Here is a 19,095-nt window from a genome sequence, read left to right on the forward strand (position 1 = left end):
GCGAAGGTCAACCAAAAGGACTTCAGTAGTAGTACTAGTAGTTCTACGTGATTTATTAGCTTGTATGGTCACCTTTAGCAGCAATAACTTTACGTCATTGTTTTCTGCATGACTTTATCAGTCTCTTACAACCCTGTGGAAGAATTTTGCCCCACTCTGTACGCCACCACTGTACAATGTTGCTTCATTTCATTGAGGTTTGTGGGCATTTACTTATGCACATCTCTCTTAAGGTCCTGCCAAAGTATATCAATTTTACTATCTTGACTTTGACGGGGATGCTGATAGATTTGCTGAAAGGCTTGGGATCATGGTTCTAATGAATTTCTCAGTTTTGACCAAGCTTTAGCTGTTGGACAGAAGGTCTAACATTTGCCTTCAGAAGACTTTGGTACACAGAGGAGTTCATGATTGACTCAAAGACTGCAAGCTGCCCAAATCATGACCCGTCCACCACTGTGCTTGCCAGTTTGCACAGATATCGCACAACAAATGTGGGGCTGTGCATTACCATCTCCACTTTGCTCTCATCTGTCCAAAAGGACATTGTTCCAGAAGCCTAGTACATTTAACATTGTAACTGAAGCCGGTACACCTGGAACTCTTGGGGGGTTTGCAGTTTCTCTGAGTGTTGCCTTTTAGGGTGAATTTGATGGGAAGTGCACTTCTGGGAAGATTGACAGCTGCCGTGAATGTCACATGTGAATAATCTTAAGCACATCTGAATGCTCCAAACCAGCAAAACTGACAAAAAAAAACAACGATAATTTAATCAGTCCCTGTGGAGTGCACGCTCAGTTGATGTTTAATTCTTGGTTATGTTTCCTCCAAAAATATTCAGACATTTTTTTCCACATCAGACAAACTCGAGATCACTTAAAACATTAGCTATCGCACTCAACAGCGCGCGTGGGGTGAGGGGGGTTACTTGGGAGCAGAGGGTTGAGTATTACAATATGCGGGAGGAGTTTCCAAAACCCAGGCACACCATTGGCCCCGGGCCCCGAAGTGCTGCATATTTCACGCAGTGTGGAGCGAAGATAGCGTCCAAGCACAAGAAAGACAGTCATTGAGGCCAGTCACCAGTCAGCTTCAGTGTTAGTGTCCGCAAAGAATGACGAGTACGGTAAGAAGCAAGTTTTAAACGCGTCTGTTTTTATCTTCTCTCGGGCCCGTCGACGCTTTTCTTTAAACCTTTCAAAGTTAGCGGCGACTATAAAATATATAATACCCAGAAGGAGACCGCCTGAAGGAAACCTGTAGCGATGTTCGCTTTTGTCTGCCTTCAAGCAGGGCTTGTTTTTGCTGTTAATTATGCAGGCAGGGGTGTCCTGTGGAGCCTGGCCGCCTTAAGCTGCTCAAACTTTGGCCTACTAAGAAAAACGGCGACTGTATGTAAGCCGCTGTTGCTTAATAGTTTTTCACCAGCCAGTGTTGGCAGGTCACAGCAGCCTGCAGAACAGAGCAGCGAGGAGATAACGACTTTTATGGTTTTAACTCGATAAACTTTGTGATTTAATAATTTAATTTGTCTCAGACCACTTTTCCAAAGTAACAATACGTCAGTTTTTCCTTACTGTTAAAATAAACAAAACTAGTGCTTGTATAAAAGGTTAATAAACAATTAACACATTAATGGGATAACTATAGGGATGCGCCCGTTGTAAAATAACAGTTCAAAATAACAGTGTGGTGAATAGTTGTTGTCCACATATATTATCTTTTACCCCCGCCCCCTCTTTTTTATTTTATTTTATTTACCAAAGAAATAAAGAGTCTTACAAAACTACAGTCTGCTCTATAAGAATTATAGCATTTTTAAAAATGTATTTATTTCTGTAGTTTTTGTCTGTTTTTTGTGTGAGCTTGCAGCTTTAATTCAAGGGTTTTAAGAAAGTTTTGCATTAAGTGCCTTTAGGTTTGAATTTAATAGCTAAAAAGCTGCTCTGCTGGTTTGACTATTAAAGGACATCCCATTTATTTTTGCTTGAGATGCTTTTACCGTATGCTTTAGGTCATCATCCATTTGCAGTGTCCGATCAATTTTGCAGCACTTGACTGAGTCCAAGGCGAGAGTGTAGCCCTGTACACTTAACAGATCATCCGGCTTCTTCAATCAGTACTTACATCATCAAGAAACACCAGTGATCCAGCTTCACTAGCAACCATACCATACCATACCATACCATACCATACCATACCATACCATGCCATAATGTTACTGCCACCATGTTTGGCAGATGATGTGGTACGCCACGGATCATGTTCTTAGTCATGCTTTGGTCTTACTGTCATTCTGGTACAAGGAAATCTTTGTTTAATATAAATACACGCGAACTTTCGGAAGTTGTTGTGATTGGCAGTTTATTATTTTTGCAGAATGAACCAGATTGTAGAGTTTTTTACTATGTGTCTGATAGATTTATTTCAGTTTACATTTAACTTCTGTAATAAAAATTCAAGTGAAAAGCTACAAAATGCAAATTCACCAGTTGAAATCAATGCCACATATTTTATTAGCTTTATGTGTTACGAAATAACAAGGGAACAACCTAACCTTGTCATGAAATTGCTTATCAGTCAACTGTCCAATTAATTTATAACCTCTGAAAATGGGACGCTGTGCATACAAATGGATATAATTCCTAAATGGGTAATGCAGTAAATTTGTTAGACCCCTTGAATTAAAGCAGAATGTGTACAGTATAAAAAATGTGGTGCTAATAAATCCGTATTCAAAACAATCTTGCTCTGTACCCACGTTACTGAGTTGGTAGATTAGTAGTGTTGTTGTTGTTTTCTATCCTGTTACAGATGTTCCAACATCTTAACTTTGAGACTTTTAACATAAACCTTACTCCTTCCTTCAGTATAAAGATTCAGGCACTGCAAGCCTGAAGGATGAGGAGGAGTTTACGGATATATTGGAGGAGAGGAGATGCACAACTGATCTTGGCTATGCCCTGAGAACCTTTAACCCTCAACCGTACAAAGGAGCCCCATCCAGCTCCACTTCTGACCTCAAGAAAGCTGTACTGGAGTCCCAGTATCTGCGCTATATTGCCAAAGAGGTCAGTCATTTTATTTATTAAAAAAATATAGTTTTTACTGTTTTGTTGTCAAAATAGTCAGTTTTTCCTCCCCTACATTTTCCCTCTCAGATTGCCTTGGAGACGGGGTCATCCGTGGAGAAGGTGAGACAAGAGGCTCGTGGGATTTTGGAGGAAATGTCTCACAATCTGCAGCTGGGGTTTATCAGGCTGATGGCCTACACTGTCAATAAGGTGTTCAAGAGACTCTTCAGAAGCATCTATGTCAACATGGAAGGACTCAACATGGTCAGGACTCATCAGAAATCAATACACTTTAATCAGTTATTGGCCAGTTTGTTTCAACAGTAGCTCTTTAGAGGTCACACAACCATTCTGATAGATTTGCTTTACTATAGTATTTACTACTATTTACTATACAGAGAACCTTGGAAGTTAAAATTTTCTGTCACTGCAGCTGCAGCAAGCCATCCAGGAGAGTCCTGTGATCCTGATGCCCAATCACAGGAGTTATGTGGACTTCTTGATTGTCTCCTTCATCCTGTTCACCTACGACATCCCAATACCTGTCATAGCTGCAGGAATTCGCAAGTATCTATTTGAATTAAGACAACAAAGTGTTATTTAAATCATACTAATTATACACAACATTATATCCATTTTGATTGCATCGTAGCATCCAAATATTATTATTATTATTGTTTATTTTTTTGTTCCGACTCCTTCTCTTTAAAGCTCTTGCAAGCATGAAGGTTGTTGGAGAGATTCTGCGTCGCTCCGGAGCTTTCTTTATCCGAAGAGCAATCGGCTCTGACAAGCTGTACTGGGCGGTGCTGTCAGAATATGTCCGAACAATTGTCAGGGTAAGACAAGGACTTTTTAAAAGTATTCCTAAGTGCATCTTTGGCAGTCAGCTTCTTTAACAATTAAAAGAAGAAGGCTTCCAACAGCTTAATGTGTTTTTTGTAGACAGGATGTGCTCCTTTGGAGTTTTATGTAGAGGGTTTCAGGAGTCGCACACTGAAGTCTGTGGTGCCAAAGCTTGGTAAGTGTCTAAATGTACACCTTTGTTGTTTTTGTTGCTGTTCCCCAGGATATCAAAGTGTGTGCATCTCATTATTTTGGACTTTTGTTTTTTTTTAGGTTTTGTTGCTTTAATTTTATAGCAGTTAAGCATGATGACCTTTTTCTATGGTGGCCCGGGGAGGTCAAATGCACTGCAAGATAAGAAAACACCAGAAAAAAGAAAAATCCAGCACAAGCAGACAAAATACAACTGAATAAAACAAAGCAGAAATGGTGAAAAAACAAACAAAGAAAAAACAACCCACAACAGAATTTGAATAAAACAATTGAAGTAGGGAAAGAAAAAAGAAATTTCACTAAATGCAACAGAAGAGTTTCTGGAGAGACAATAAGGTGATGGACCAAAACATGAAAACAATTACACTTAGACTCACTTAAAAGATTCATTTAATAATGTAGGTGTTTGCTATTAGCTGTTTACTGTTAGCTTGTCACTTCCACAGCTGGTCCGTCACATTATTGTCTCCCCAAAAACACTTCCATTGTGTTATGTGAGGTCTTTTTTGTTTTTTAGGGTCTGTTTTGTGAGATTTAGCTGTGTTTTTTCTATTTCTGTTGTGTTTTATTACAGGTTTGACCTTAAAGGGCCATTGTACCCTTTTCATTGTACAGTACTTTACTTTTGCACACCAAGGGATCATGCACTCACAGTTTAGGATATTTTAATTGTGAAAAGTCAAACAAGTTTACAGTATTTTTAGATCATTTTGTGTAATTTGAATATTCTTTTCAACTTATTTTTATTTCCATATGTATTTTTACATATTTACTTATACATGTTTTGAGCATCTTGGTGCCACATCTGCATTTGTCTGCAGGTATGATGGACATGGTGCTGGAGCCATATTTTAAAGGTGAGGTGTTTGACATTACGCTGGTGCCCATTAGTATCAGCTATGACAGAGTAGTGGAGGAGTCATTGCTTGCACTTGAGTTGTTGGGTGTCCCCAAACCCAAAGAAAGCACCACCGTAAGTTTCGTCTCATTGCTGACTTGATAACATTTCCCATGTAATCTTTGGTCCTGAAAGATATGAAACTACAGGCCTCTTGCCCTCGCTCTTTCACTGCAGGGACTGTTTAAAGCTAGCAGAGTTCTGCAGGAAGATTATGGCTGCATGCATGTGAACTTTGGCCGCCCCCTGTCTGTTCGACAGCTGTGTGAGGGAAAGATAAATCGGAGCGAGTACAATCTCATACCAAGGTACAGATTTGCTTTTTTTTTCTGTTTATGCAAGACATGGTAGCCATGTGTGCCAAAGTCACAATTGGCTGTAGCTAAAAATTGTGATTACTGAGTATACACCAACCAAAGTGAGTATTAAATGATTTTATGATTTACCATTTATGTATTCTGTTAATGTAATCTCCATTAGTGATATATAAGCAGTTCAAATGAAGTGCATAAAACACCTTTTACATTTTTGAAATGTGTTTTTATTTATTTTTTCTTACTCATAGTGAGTGTAAAATGAACCAAATCAACAAAAGCATAACAAGTGTAACAGTGATACAACTTAAATGAATATTTTTGTCGTTGTAAACCTTCAAAGCCTGTATGTAACTTTAGAATCTACCTTGTTTTCTGTTTAGAGATCTTCCACAGAGACCAAGTACGGAGATCCAGGACTGTGTGAACTGGGTGGCTCATTTGATTGTGCGAACCCAGGAGGAGGGCTCATTGATCAGTCCTTGGTCTCTGATGGCTTGCCTGTTGCTCCAGGCTCCAATCACAACTTTAACAGAAGAGGGTTTGCAGTGGCATGGGCTCACGGAAAAAACACTCTGGCTCAGGAAGCTGGTGCTGGACTTCAGGGGCCGTCTGAACTGGCCTGGTGAGTGGGCCAGATGGATTTCAAAGATATCAATTTATTTTAATTATACTGTGTAGAAAGCAGCAGCATCAAGCTTAGGGTTAAGAACAATATAGGCTTTGCTTATAGTGGGCATTTAATGAAGCTTGCTTTCCCTTCAGTGACCAGCAGGTGTCCTTAGCATATTGCATTGCTAGACAACCAGACGCTGTTAATGCAGAGGAGTAACTGAGTAGTTTCCTTGCTGTTGCATAGGCTCCTTTTGACCCGGTCCTGTGTGGATCACAAAGATTAGGTGAATGCAAGTTGGCACAAGTGTCCAGAATCACTTAGGAGATGTTCAGTGGATTAATGCACTTTAAGTAACTTATCCTAAGAGGACTCCACTGAACTGTCTCACTTCACAGGTGTCCTGTGTGTGGACATTCACACATGCAGGCACGTGTGCACACTTCAACACACACACATGCACGCACGACTTTCTGAAGGTCATGTGACCCTCAAACTTTACACCCGTTTTGCAGCACACACCACAGACTCAGACGTGATGTCATCCACCGTGGCTCTTCATCACTCCATCGTCCATCATAAAGCGGGCCGTGTCTGCCTGGTTCAGGATGGAGACCCTGCGAGCCAAGATCCACTCAGCCCAGAGGAGGGTGTGATGAGGACGGCGGCGGCGGTGCTGATGCTGGTTTCCTACAGGAATCAGGCGTTGCATGTCTTTGTGCGTCCAGGAATACTTGCTACTGCCATCCACATCACAAAAAGCACACAGAAGGGTAAATGTTAGGTGCAGTTGCAGATTCTGAGTCTCATGAATGGACACATCTTGTTTAACTTTTTTCTGTTCACAGATGAGCTGTTCAGCTTCTTCTGCTTCCTGCGGGACGTCTTCGCCAATGAATTCATCTTCATCCCTGGCAGGGCATCGCAGGTAACAGCCATGTTTGTCGGGATCACGATTATTCTGTGCATGAACTGGGTAAAAGGCCAAGGTCACTGTAGCCTCTCGTTTATCCAATTCCCAGGAAGAGCTAATGAAAGAAATTTTGTGCTTATAGTGCTTCAGTGTTTTGCTACTATCATATTCATACACACTTGTGTGTGATTAACAATGAGACAGATTATTGTTACTCATATTGCATATGTCTGCCCCTCCATCATTTAGGACTTTGACGAGGCATGTTCACTCCTGCAGAAATGTGGAGCAGTCCACATGAGTGAACAGGAAGTGACCGTGTTGGAAACGGGGCTGGAAGTGTTATCCTTTCTGCAGAAGCTGCTGCAACCCTTCTTAGACTCATATCAGGTCCTTCTAACTTGAGTATCTCTCTCTGTGATTAAGTGTATTTCGTGGAGAGTGACTGTTGTGAAGATTCTTGGTTAGATGTTGTAAAGTTTTTTTTCTTATTATGGACCTTCTATTGTATTCTAAGAAATGTCATTAAACATTAACCACTGTTATCAGATAACAGATTATGACTAACAATCATGGCATAGTTTCTAATGACATAAAGAGACATGCTGTAGTTGCATCTTTGAAACTTGAAAAATTATAAATATTGTCATTAAGACATTTTATGACCATAAAGAGTTCAATTTTGTGGGAGCTTATCTGCATTAGCAAAAGTATATCGAAAACTTTTTGTCTTTTAGTAAGACAAATACAGTTTTGTGTACTTCCTGGTTTACATATATTAAGATTATCTTTAGAGAGGAGATGCAGTTCATATCACTGAGTCTGAAACTAAAGACACGAGTCCTGCTTATGTGATTTAAAATGGATATTCCAAACATCAGTTTATTTCCATCTTGTGTCTAATGTTTATAGACTTATAGATTTATAGATGCACAGTACAATATTTAATGACTTCAAAGAATCTCTTGCAACTTCACAGTAACCATCAAATGGTGGTCAAGATGGTTTACAACTAAACTATTAACCATTTGGAAAACATTAACATCTGCTAACATGAAAATTATTTGTAACATTGTTAACTTACTATTGACTAAATTTTAGGCAAAGCATTTATTACTTTTTGACCATAATTTGACTTTATTTCCACATTAATATACCAACGTTTTAATGATGTTTTGGGGTTTTTTTTCCCCTCATGTCCAGCTGATCTTCAGGTACTTGTGTGAAAACGGAGCTCACGTGTTTACGGAGAAGCAGTTCCTACCTGCTGTGCAAAACCTGGCTACAAAACTCATCCTCTCAGGTAAAACTGAGTGTGTGGAATGACCTCTGAACTCTAGAGTTGTCTGCTACCTGGTAACTTGCAGATAACTCACAGTTTTTTGGGTTTTTTGTTTTGCAGGTGATCTTCACACCTTTGAAGTCCTCTCTTCTGACACACAGAAAAATGTTCTTTCTGCACTGCGGAGACTGGAGGCAGTGACAAAGTTGAGGGCGTGAGTAATGAGATTAAACCTACAGCCCTGTTTGGTTTTAAGCTCATTTTCTTTGGTGGTTTGAGAAGCTGTCCATAATGCTGATGCCAAAGTTACACATGCACTCTTCTCATCTCAGGTCCCAGCAGAACGAATACAAAGTGAACAAAGCAGCTGTCAGAAGAACTGGTGACATACTCTGTAAGATTATTTGTGATATTCCAGTAAAGATAAAGCTGCTGTTTTGTGTCCGTCTTGAGAATTTTGTTCTATTTTTTACCTTGCTGTCTTTAAAATGATCAGATTATTTTACATATACAATTACCGATTAGCTTACAGTTGTTTACTACACCCGCCTGAGGGATCTTTCTTATTTTTGTTTTTGTTCCTCTTCTTTCACTGTAGCTGGGAAAATCCCCCCTGAGAGCCTCCACGCTATACCTGACGCAAGACTTTAGTGTCAAGTAGAGTAAATTCATCTTCAGTATCAGCTCACAGTCCTGCTCCCCCCATCCCCAAACTTGCCTGTCTCTTCATTACTTCTTCTTCCTCATTTTCATCCCTGTGGTCTCTTTAGCAGTTTGACTGTGTAAAGATGCAAATGCAATCTGAGCTCACAGGCAAAATACTTGATCCCGGATGCCAGCCAGACTTAATCTACTGAATGTTGGCTACCTCTGTGTCCTTGCTGACATGCGTTTGAGACCTGAGAAGGCTGAGATGAAGCTAAAAAGCCCTGCAGGATAAATGTTGGTGGCCTATTGCTGATTTAGTTTGACTGTAACCAGAATCAGTAGGTGAATAATAACATACTTTCTATTGCTGATCCTTATTTTTTTGGTAAATATATTGCCATAGATGTATTATTAATGACTGAGATAATGAATAAGAGAGCACTTTAAAATAAACTTGGTTGCCAGTAAGATTTGGTATAAAAGAATGTAGCAATAAAGCTCTAAAGGCCAAAACAAGCAAAGATGTCAGGTTTTGTTTGATTGAGACATTTATTTTCTTTACATTTCCATAAATGTGAAACAGTTGTAACAAAATGCACCATAGTTTTATTCGTCTTTTCCCACACGTGCTTAAATATAATTTATTTGATTCCGTTGGTAACTAATTCCCCTCAACAGTGAGTGAAAACCAGAAGTCAGAGTTCAACCTCCTGCCCTCCCTGCAAACCAATCAACACTCTGCTGTACTTCTAACCCCTCAGCAGTTAGAAGAAGGCCCCTTATGTGCCAATTAGCCACGGGAAAAAGATTATCTGTACACGGGTGGCACGTCAACCTTGATGCGTAAAGCGCTCACGGGGTCTTGACAAAACACCGAGATGTATTCCAGCACTTTGGAATTGAGCCTCTTCTCGCCCTCTTTCGCCCTTAGCCGCTCTTTGTCCCACCTCTCCTTCTCGCCGTTCATCTGTGAGAACAGGTTGATCTGGATGGTGCGCAGCGTGGCCGCCAGGATGTAGAAACCTCCCTGCAGCATATGACAGAAAGCGGCCCCGACGCTCAGCGCTGCGCCCATCATGTTGGGCACCGTCTCGCACACCACGCACATGCCCTCCAGAAAGTGTAGCGTGCCTTTCCTGGCCAGGGGTTCGCTCTGATGGAGGTAGCCTGGAGGAGAGGGGCCCTGCTGGGCATGGCTGACCCAGTACCGCGCGCTGTCGTAGAAGTGCGTGGCGGCTCGGCGCAGCGGGAGCAGGGCCAGGTACAGGTGACAAGCGGCTTTGGTCAGAGCGTGGAAGAGCAGCCGCAGCTCAAGCACGGCGTTGCCTGGAGATAAGAAGGTAACAGGGTCAAGCTGGAGTCTAAATTAACACCGTGGCTAATGTCGAGAACCACAAACAGCGTCTGCCACTGGATTAAAGTCTGCTCACCAGCCGGCTGGGCGGCGGGTATACTGAGCACGCAAAGCGAGCTTTCGGCAAGTAAAAGTACCCTGACAACCACCTGACCTAAAGCACAAACCATTCACTCTCTAAATAAATACTCAAAATTGTTTGTATTGCCCCCTCTCCCCGCCCCGTCATCTCGAAGCAATCAAGTGTGGTTGCCTCATCAAAAGAGTTTAATAAAACATTATTAATTATGTAATATATCTTATTTTTTCATTTAAAACGTACAGAAACGGGAGGTTTTGGTTAGTGACGCGATCTGCACCACCTGCGCCCATTTTAGCTATTTGTGTCATTTTGGGACACAAACTATTCCCTAATCTGTAGAGTCTCATCTGCTCAGTGCATCCACCTTTCGAGGGAATACACTCGAAATATGAGCTACAATAGAATCCACAACCACTTTAACATGTTATGTAGAGTGATTCCTGGTCTCTTGTGCCGTACGTTTATAGGTTAGTGGACAGGTGCCATAAAACCATTAAAAAGCCGTTTTCCCTTACCGTCTATAAAGCAGAAAATCCAGAGTAGGGCAATACTCGCTGCCAACAAAGTCCACCAATCCATGTAGCCTCCCCCCTGTGCTGACCCCAGCAACGAAAAGCGAGAAAGAAATGAAAAAGACGAAGTTATGATCTGGCCAAGCCCTGCCCTGCCTCTTTTACGCAGCTAATACCCAAACATTAAGTCGTCGCTTTCTCCGCAGGAGAACCGTCAAAGCGCACCTCAGGTGTCAACCGGCGCATTAAGTCCTAGAAGCAAGGCTACAACTCTTGAACCTACTGCACCGTGTAGCGGAAGTTTTTATTGACCCTCCTCGGGCGTGAAAGGTGTCGCCTAAAGAGACTTTTCAACCTTTGGGACTTTAAACGAGTTTACCCTCTTATTTTTTTAAATATAAAGTGTTATAAGTAAAAATCTTATAAGAATATTTTTCTTCTTGAAGTGCATCTATGCTGAATTTTTTTGTAGTTTTCCCCACCTTTGCCCAAACATCTGCTAAATATGATGACCTCCTAACATTAGTTATTCAGCTGATCTCTGCGCACATTAAAGAGGATCCAACAGTCAGAGGGTGCATGACTCGTCTAGACTTGCATAATCTGAGCACAGATGTGGGGAAATCACTTTCCACAAATACAGTTAATGCAGAACGCAGAACCTTCGCCATTTACGTACGACGTCTCTGCGCGTGCTCGCCCCAGGCTCGCTTGCGTGTCGGCGTCATGGCAACGGAAACCCTCTTCAGACGGTGGTTCACCTGGAGGAGGTATCTCCTTACTGGCTCCGTTAGAAAAGTAAGTCTGAGCCCAGGGTAAAAGTTAGCAGTCTGCACACTTTTCCAAAATGATGTGTGTTGCACGTGACCTAAAAGCACGGAGAGTTTTGGTAAATTGGCCACACGAACTTCAGTCCTCAAATCAGCACAGGTAAGAAGCAACCACATTGTAATGGAGACGTGGGCTTTTAATGAAATTAAAGCAACTTAATTAGCAGGTATGGAGTAAGTGATGAGTAAATTCAGTCAGTGTTGTTCTTTGACACTGTCTATCGTTTATCACTACCAGCATGTCGCTGACTCCAGGCTGCTTGTTTTGTCGTGATGTAGAGATGAGCCACATGAAGAAGAAGGGTCCCAGTGGTCTGATCGCCGTGCACTCACCTTTTCCTGTCAGCCTGTTAAAATCAGAGGTAATAATAAATAAGAGAGCATCCTCATAAAAGTGGGAGTGTAGTAAAAAGAAAGCTCGGAAGTGGATTGTATATTACACAAAAGGAGCTACTGGGTGGCTCAATACCAACCCGCTTCTCATTATGTTAAATATACTGCTGTTAATGAAACTTTTAATTAAAGAGCATCGGCAGTGTAAGTGGTTTTGCTCGGCAGCACTGCAGTGGTGTTATGTTCTGTTTAAAATTTGGCTTTTGATGAGCACACTTTTTTCTTGTGAACATGGACACTCTGTGCAGTTTGCACTTCACAGCAGAGTGAGACTGTGACCTTGCACCACCTAATAATTTATCTCCAGTCTTTCTTCTTCTTCTGTATTTGTTCTCCTGCTCTCAGTATACGGTATGTGCACGCAGTGCTACGGAGGGCCTCAAGTGCCAAAGTGAATTAAATAAATAATTAAATAAATAAATAAAAATATTGAATTTTTAATTACACGTAATTAATTAATTAAAATGGGAAATAATTAGTTAAATATATGCATGACTTAAATGTCAATTCATTTTGTTTAAAACATTTAATAAATGAGTTATTTCCAATTTTAATTAATGAAAAATTTAATGAATGTGTAATTCATGTTTAATTAACCAAATCAGTTAATTCAAAGATGATAGTTTTTTTTTTCTTCTTTTTATTATATTAAAATATCTCGGGGGTTAAATGTGTGGTTGATGTTTCACTGGCCCGGCCCACTTAAGATTAAAGTGCCCTGTATGTGGCTCACAATGTAAAATGAGTTTGACATGCCTGGCTTTCCTAACTGCACCTCTTCTTTTTCCTTTTGCGTATCATATCTGAACATACAATCTCAGAGTCTATTTTTAAAATGAATGAAAAGGTTTTAGTTTACTGACAGATACGGTAGCCACTGTTACCCGCACTTAAATAAGGACTAAAGGAGGCGCGCCGGATCAGGTTAAATGCAAAACAAAGAGTCTACCCTATCTACTGCAACAATAAAACCTAACAATAAGCACACGTACCTGTGCACTGATGCCAAAACCACTGTCATAAAATGACCAGTGTCATTATCTTTTACACCAGAGTGTAAAAATGCACATATAACGTGTTACGTGTTAATGTAACTGCGAGAAGCTGCTCGTGTTTCCGTGTAGTGATGGGTGTGGTGGACTCTACATTCGTGTACACGGACATGATCTTCTCTCTATGTGAACTTTGGCTGGATTTCAAGAGTTCGGTCTACACAGGACTCTGCAGTCTGTAAATATATTCAAAGTACTGAATGCTGTGAAAACAAGAGATGTACATTACTGTGTAAAATTCTTGAGATACCCCTCTTTTTTAAATTATTTGCTTAGGAAATGGAAATCTTTGGATGTTTGCTGTTTTATATTCTGTTCTTTGCCAAGATGATCCCAGAATGCTTCAGTAATGTTGCAGTCTGAACTCTGGGCTTTTACTGCAATGGCAGTGTGTTTGGGATCATTGTCATACTGAAAAAATGAAGCTGACACCATTCAGACGCATTCTGGATGATATCAAATGGTGGATCAATATCTGATGGTGCTGTGTTTTATAAATTCATCAAATTTCACAAGATCTCCAACTGTAGAGACTCACTGTTGTAGCTTCCTGACCGCTTCTGTAAATATTGATGACAATTTTAACCAAAGCTCCAAGCTCCATCTGACGTGTTGCGACTGATTTTCAGACCAGTTCTTGTGTAATTTAGCATACCTCAGCCGACCTTCCAGTGAGACCATTTCTGATGAGGCTTCAATTAACAGTAGACTGGTCGACTGAAAGGCCAGATGCATCTCTCAGGTCTTTGCCTTTTCTTTTCCTTCGTTGCTTTTTTTAAAGTCCTGTTCCTTAAGAACGTGACTTTCATGTACTTTCGTGTTTTTCTAGGCCTGCCACTTTTTCTTTTGTCTTCCCCTTGTCCACTATCCTCAAAAATATTAAGGACACACGGCGCACTATGCCAGGATGTCTTCACAAAATAGCTCTTTGAGAATCAATTACCTGGTGCAATTATACTATTCGATCTATTTTATGTCTGTCGAACTGTGTTGTCTTTTGAATTTTCCATAGATTCAACTAAAGAAATGTGAAAGAAATTATGTGTTTTTGTAACACGCTGCTAGTAACAAAGTGCCTAAAGATACAGTTTAAAATTTGTTCTTAGCCATGATGTCCAGTATGTGTATATACAACATAGTTTCAGCCCTTGCATTAGGTGGCTTTTTTATGTCAAAATGTAATAGGTCAGTGTAAGTACCTTAAAAAAAACAACAACAACCCATCACTCTGAAAATGGTAAGATACAAGGATAAAAAAATGAGTTGTGGCTCAAGAGCTTTGCACATCACTGTAGTTGGAACCATTCATTTATTATTCATACTGTAATTTCAAGCAAACTTTATGCACTGCACACAGTAACTACAGCGTACAATATACATCTGGTGTTTCAGGAGTGCGTTACAGATGTGAAGCACACCACGGAGAGCAAGAAGAGCAGAAGGAGCAGCTCACAGCAGCGTGAAAGGACGAGGAGCACCTGCAGGTCTGTAACGCCAGAGAAAAGGAATGAGGTGTCTTATGTGCCAGAGTGGGCCACCAAACGGGACTGGCTCTCTTACACCTCCCTCAGACAACTGCAGGTACTGCACTCAGTCGACTCACATCTTCACAGAAAAGATGGAAAGGATGAATTCCTGAATCTCTTTCTTGTCATTTAGGCAAAGATGAAGGCTGAGAAGCAGCAAGTGAAGGAAATACTCCAGCCATTACAGGAGACAGAAAATGGGTTTATCAAGGTAGGGTACTAGTTTTTATTGTACTGTACTCCATCTAATACAATGACACAGCTTTTTTTCCCCTCACATTTTATTCTTCATTATTAAAAATACCTCCAATATTGATTGAAATGCGTTTTCATTCAGGAGTTGGAGTTTTACCTCAGTCAGCGTGATGTTACAGAGCTCAGGAGGAGAGAGCTGCTCCACAAACACTGGACTGAACATGTCTGGTTTCCCATCCAGCAGAGAGTGAAAGCGCATGTGTCCAGCTGCCCAGAGGCCAAGAGGCGCCACAACCTCTACAATCACTACCTCCATGTCTGTGACTCCAAGGTGGTGCTGAAGCTTAAATTAGTTTTGAAGTTAGGTCAATGACTCCTCATGCTGGTGCTAGAGTTTTTGTGTTGTTGTGGACGGCGATGTTTAGGTTTTGTGCCTATTACTGCAAAAACAGATGAGATGAATGTTTAACTTATTTCACTGCCACGTTATCTCTGATCCACAGGGGAATGTCTTTCTAGAGACCTACGATCCACAGGAGTACGATCCTTTACTTCTCAATATCAAAATGCAACAGGTGAACAACCAGGTGACTTCTGTGACTTGAATATTTCCCTTCAGTATGTTTCATAACAACATTAGAGTGTCTCACGTGTGTGTTACTGCTAATGCACTGATTCCTTAAAGGGGTCATTGGGCCTTCGTTTAAATGAAAGACCAACAGGAAAGAGATTCTACTCATCTTTGGGACCAGGTATCTATATATTTTCCCCTTTTTTGTGTTTTTTTCTAGCCAATCGGAAATTTAAGACAAACTATTATACAAATGCTTAGTCTTCAGTATTGGCTTAGTTTATATATATATATATATATATATATATATATATATATATATATATATATATATATATATATATATATATATATATATATATATAAGGTAATTATTGTGCTTTTGTTGTCTGTCTTATACTGTTACCATGATGGATGCTCACAATAAACATGGCCAAAGTTTTTACCTGACACTTAATTAGGTACACCGTGCTAATTCTAGGTTGGACCTGCTTTTTCCTTCAGAGCTGCCTTAATTCTCCGTGGCACAGATTCAACATTTCTCTGAGATTTTGTTTCATACTGACATGATGGCATGACACAGTTGCTGCAGATTTCTCAGCTACGCATCCACTAGATCTCAATGGTTCTGTATTGGACTGAGATCTGGTAACTGTGGAGGCCGTTTGAGTACAGTGAACTCATTGTCGTGTTCAAGAAGTCTGTTTGAGATGATTTGAGGTTTGTGATATGGAACGTTATCCTGCTGGAGGCTGCCATCAGAGGATGCACAAGGTGCACTGTGGTCATAAAGGAGTAGACATGGTTAACAACAATACTCAGAGAGGCTGTGGTGTTGAAACAGTTTTCAGTTTCAGAGGCCGAAGTATGACATTACATCATAGCGTTACACCAGTGGTTCCCAAAGTTTTTTCGCTAAGCCCCCCTTTCTTTTACAAGAAAATCTTCGCGTATAAAGAGCTAACATCTCCAAAATGTCAGGAATAGTTAGTCATTACAAGAAGTGTTTGTGAACTAAAAAAAAATCAAGAATATGGAATACTGTTTGTCTGTGATTTGGACAGCCCAGCGTGTGCTCCCGACGCAGGTTAAACAAATTCTGTCGTGGAGACCTATCTTGGCACTTGTGCAGGTGAAGTCAAGAAGGCAAGATATGCTTCATCACATATCTAGTATTTGGCTTGGTAGGAAGTTGGTTTGGAAACATATTTGGCGAGGCTTCATCTTCTGCTTTGCGTTCATGTGGGGTCCCCTCTGCAATGGCCCTGGCCCCCCACTTTGGGAACCTCTGCATTACACCATAAGCACGGCTCATATAAGGATAGATGAATCAATGCATTCATGTTATTTACGCAAAAGTCTGATCCTATCCAAATGTCACAGCAGAAATCGAGACTAATCAGATCAGGCAGCGTTTCTTCAATCGTCTGTTGTCCAATTCTGATCAGCTGGTGTAATTGTAGCCTCGGTTTCCTGTTCTTTGCTGACATGGCACCCAGTGTGGTTTGCTGCTGTAGACCCATCTGCTTCAAGGTTTAAGGTGATATCTGTTCAGAGATGCTCTCAAGTGTTTGAGTTACAGTTGCCTTCCTATCCTATCAGCTCAAATCAGTCTGGCCATTCTCCTCTGACCTCTGACATCAACGAGGCAATTTTACCCTGAGAACAGCTGCTCACTGGATACTTTCTTTTTTTCGGACCATTCTCTGTAAACTAGAGATGGATTTGTGCAGAAATCCCAGTAGATCAGCAGTTTCTGAAATATTCACAATGCCCATCTGGCAGCAAACAACTGTGCAAAGTCACTGTGGCGTGGTGTGGTTTGTGGCTCAGCTACAGGGGAGCGGTGGAGCAGTGGGTTCAGGACATGGTGTCAGGGGAAGGCTGACCAGCACAGCTGATTTCCGTTGTATAATCATGCCTTCCCTATTTGAGTAGGATGCCGGGACCTGACCAGGGAGCTGGGTGTACTTGCACTGGAGACAAGCAGCTGTAAAGCTCCAAAAACGGAGTCACTGGAAACTTTGCAAATAAACATTCAACTGCTTGCAAAGCTACGCGCTGTGGGTCCTTTACATCACAGTCACTTAAATCACCTCACTTTTCCATTCTGACGTTCAGTTTAAACTTCAGCACCATCTTCACCATGTCTACATATCTAAATGCATTGGCTTGTTAGCATGTGATTGGCTAGATATTAGCTTTAGTAAGCAGCTGAAGAGGTGTACCTAATGAAGCCTAGGGTGAGTTTATAAATCAGCACAATAATGACAGAGTTGTTTTACTTAGTAAATATATTTTTTTTTGAACTGTGAATTGTGTAAAGCAACTCTAGAATCCAAGAGTATAAAATGGAAATATGGAACTGAAAATGAGCACAACAGGTACCCTTAATTTTTTGCTGGATTAATTTATAATAGGTACTTCTGAAAAGTACTTATTAGCATTGAGCATTTTCATTAACTGCTCAGTGGTCTAGGAGTTTATCTCAATCTTTTGCTTTTTCAGTGTAAAATACTTTCAGGTCAAAACTTCTTCAAATGAGAGATTTTTTTTTTTTCCTTTTCCTATCTTAGGGCAAAAACTCCACTGGACAAAAGCTGAACGGCGAACTAAAAGTCATCGACCTCTGAGTGAGTCTGTGAAGTCTCAGGCCAACAAACGTCTACATGCCTCATCTAAATATCCAGCCTGTGGGTCCATTAAAAGGCCAGTGGTCGTCGAGACTGATAGAAGCAAGTGTAGCAGGTACTTATATACTGTATTTGTACACTATAGCACCATACTGCTCACTGACAAATCCCACTAACAGTTTAAGTTTGAAATGTTTTTCATCCAGGCCTAACACTATACCACTGCACATCAGTGCAACAGCCACATCAGATGGAAGGTGCCACCAGACCAGCTGCTGGTTCTCCAGATGTGGATGTCTGCAGGAAACATCAAGTTAACAGTGACTTTGGCCACTGTGTGCATCCAAATAAAAAGAAACAAACATACATAAAAAACCTACTTCACAATTTTCCTGGACATCGTACTCGAAAGACAAACGCAGAAAAATGTTTTACTGTACATACATTTTATTCATGCCGGTGCCGTTTTCGGGATTTAATGGCGTACTTGCCATGAAACCTCAAGCTTACACCATAAGGCTAACCATTGACATTACATTATACAGCAGTGTGCAGCAGTTGTAATATAAAGATACGTGAGACAGTGTGCGACTGTCCACACGTGTGTGTAACTGGCTGATATGTTGTTATATTCTTTAATTAGCAGTGCGCCGGAAAAAAAAAAAAAGAATTTACAAATCGAAAGTGAAATGTAAAAATCCGGTGAAACGTTGAGTCTCGTTTGTTACTTTCCATTTCTGGCTGGCGATTATGAAAATATTGGCAATCATCTCCGTGTTTTGGATCGTTTGAGGTCGCTGAAAAGCTCAGGGTCAGTGGAACAAGCAGGGACAGTAAAATCCCCATTATTGCGTAATGTGCAAGAGCATAAAAAAGGCACTTTAATGGTCCTTCATTACTATTATTAAGTGGTGTGTGTGTCTAATGGAGTATTCAGATGTATTTTCCTCATTTGGTTGGCTCGTAAAGCTGTAGGTCTAGTTTGACGTGAACTTCTCCAGTAGGGACTTCGTGCAGCAGAAGGCGACGGGTTGCTGCTCCTTTGCTCTCCATCTCTTTCTTTATCGTTGCCACGGGAACCTCAACGCGGCCGAGAAAATCTAAAGAGGAAGGAGGAGACTTTTATTTAGTAAGATGATTAAAATG

At 40.8% G+C, this 19,095-nt stretch overlaps 4 protein-coding genes across 10 annotated transcripts in view; 2 read left to right on the forward strand and 2 right to left on the reverse strand.

The window, feature by feature from the left end:
• The first annotated feature begins 1,014 nt into the window (after nt 1-1,014).
• On the forward strand, nt 1,015-9,330 carry gnpat2 (glyceronephosphate O-acyltransferase 2). Its single transcript, XM_085247288.1, has 16 exons — nt 1,015-1,126; nt 2,871-3,071; nt 3,162-3,338; nt 3,508-3,637; nt 3,786-3,913; nt 4,020-4,095; nt 4,955-5,106; nt 5,209-5,339; nt 5,729-5,970; nt 6,474-6,731; nt 6,807-6,886; nt 7,121-7,261; nt 8,075-8,174; nt 8,274-8,367; nt 8,486-8,547; nt 8,752-9,330. Exons 1-16 carry the CDS (start codon nt 1,115-1,117, stop codon nt 8,802-8,804), a joined length of 2,037 nt encoding a protein of 678 aa, XP_085103414.1. The 5' UTR covers nt 1,015-1,114; the 3' UTR covers nt 8,805-9,330.
• Nucleotide 9,331: 1 nt separating this feature from the next.
• Nucleotides 9,332-11,015, reverse strand: LOC146557672 (uncharacterized). The gene is made up of 2 exons (XM_085247289.1): nt 10,753-11,015; nt 9,332-10,127 (listed from the first exon to the last, which is right to left on the reverse strand). The coding sequence occupies exons 1-2, from the start codon at nt 10,814-10,816 to the stop codon at nt 9,610-9,612; spliced, it is 582 nt and encodes a 193-aa protein (XP_085103415.1). The 5' UTR covers nt 10,817-11,015; the 3' UTR covers nt 9,332-9,609.
• Nucleotides 11,016-11,362: 347 nt separating this feature from the next.
• Nucleotides 11,363-18,806, forward strand: fam228a (family with sequence similarity 228 member A). Of its 5 annotated transcripts, none has more exons than XM_085246232.1 (9): nt 11,363-11,547; nt 11,818-11,941; nt 14,417-14,605; nt 14,684-14,761; nt 14,888-15,076; nt 15,249-15,332; nt 15,431-15,497; nt 17,893-18,064; nt 18,156-18,806. In XM_085246232.1, exons 1-9 carry the CDS (start codon nt 11,363-11,365, stop codon nt 18,265-18,267), a joined length of 1,200 nt encoding a protein of 399 aa, XP_085102358.1. In that variant the 3' UTR covers nt 18,268-18,806. The 5 variants fall into 5 exon arrangements, with proteins under 5 accessions (XP_085102358.1, XP_085102361.1, XP_085102359.1 ...); XM_085246235.1 differs by having other exon boundaries at nt 11,480-11,547; nt 11,859-11,941; XM_085246233.1 differs by having other exon boundaries at nt 11,490-11,679.
• itsn2a (intersectin 2a) overlaps nt 18,379-19,095 on the reverse strand; it is a 45,535-nt gene continuing 44,818 nt past the window's right edge. For all 3 annotated transcript variants that reach the window (XM_085246231.1, XM_085246230.1, XM_085246229.1), the window contains one exon: nt 18,379-19,049. In XM_085246231.1, the coding sequence (XP_085102357.1) occupies nt 18,898-19,049 (152 nt within the window). In that variant the 3' untranslated portion in view covers nt 18,379-18,897. The remainder of the gene's footprint in view (nt 19,050-19,095) is intronic.

This window comes from Mchenga conophoros, linkage group LG15 (genome assembly GCF_057382185.1).
Source record: "Mchenga conophoros isolate Kocher_MC1m ecotype Shallow Benthic linkage group LG15, M_conophoros_male_GT1.1, whole genome shotgun sequence".
In the NCBI taxonomy this organism is placed as follows: domain Eukaryota; kingdom Metazoa; phylum Chordata; class Actinopteri; order Cichliformes; family Cichlidae; genus Mchenga; species Mchenga conophoros.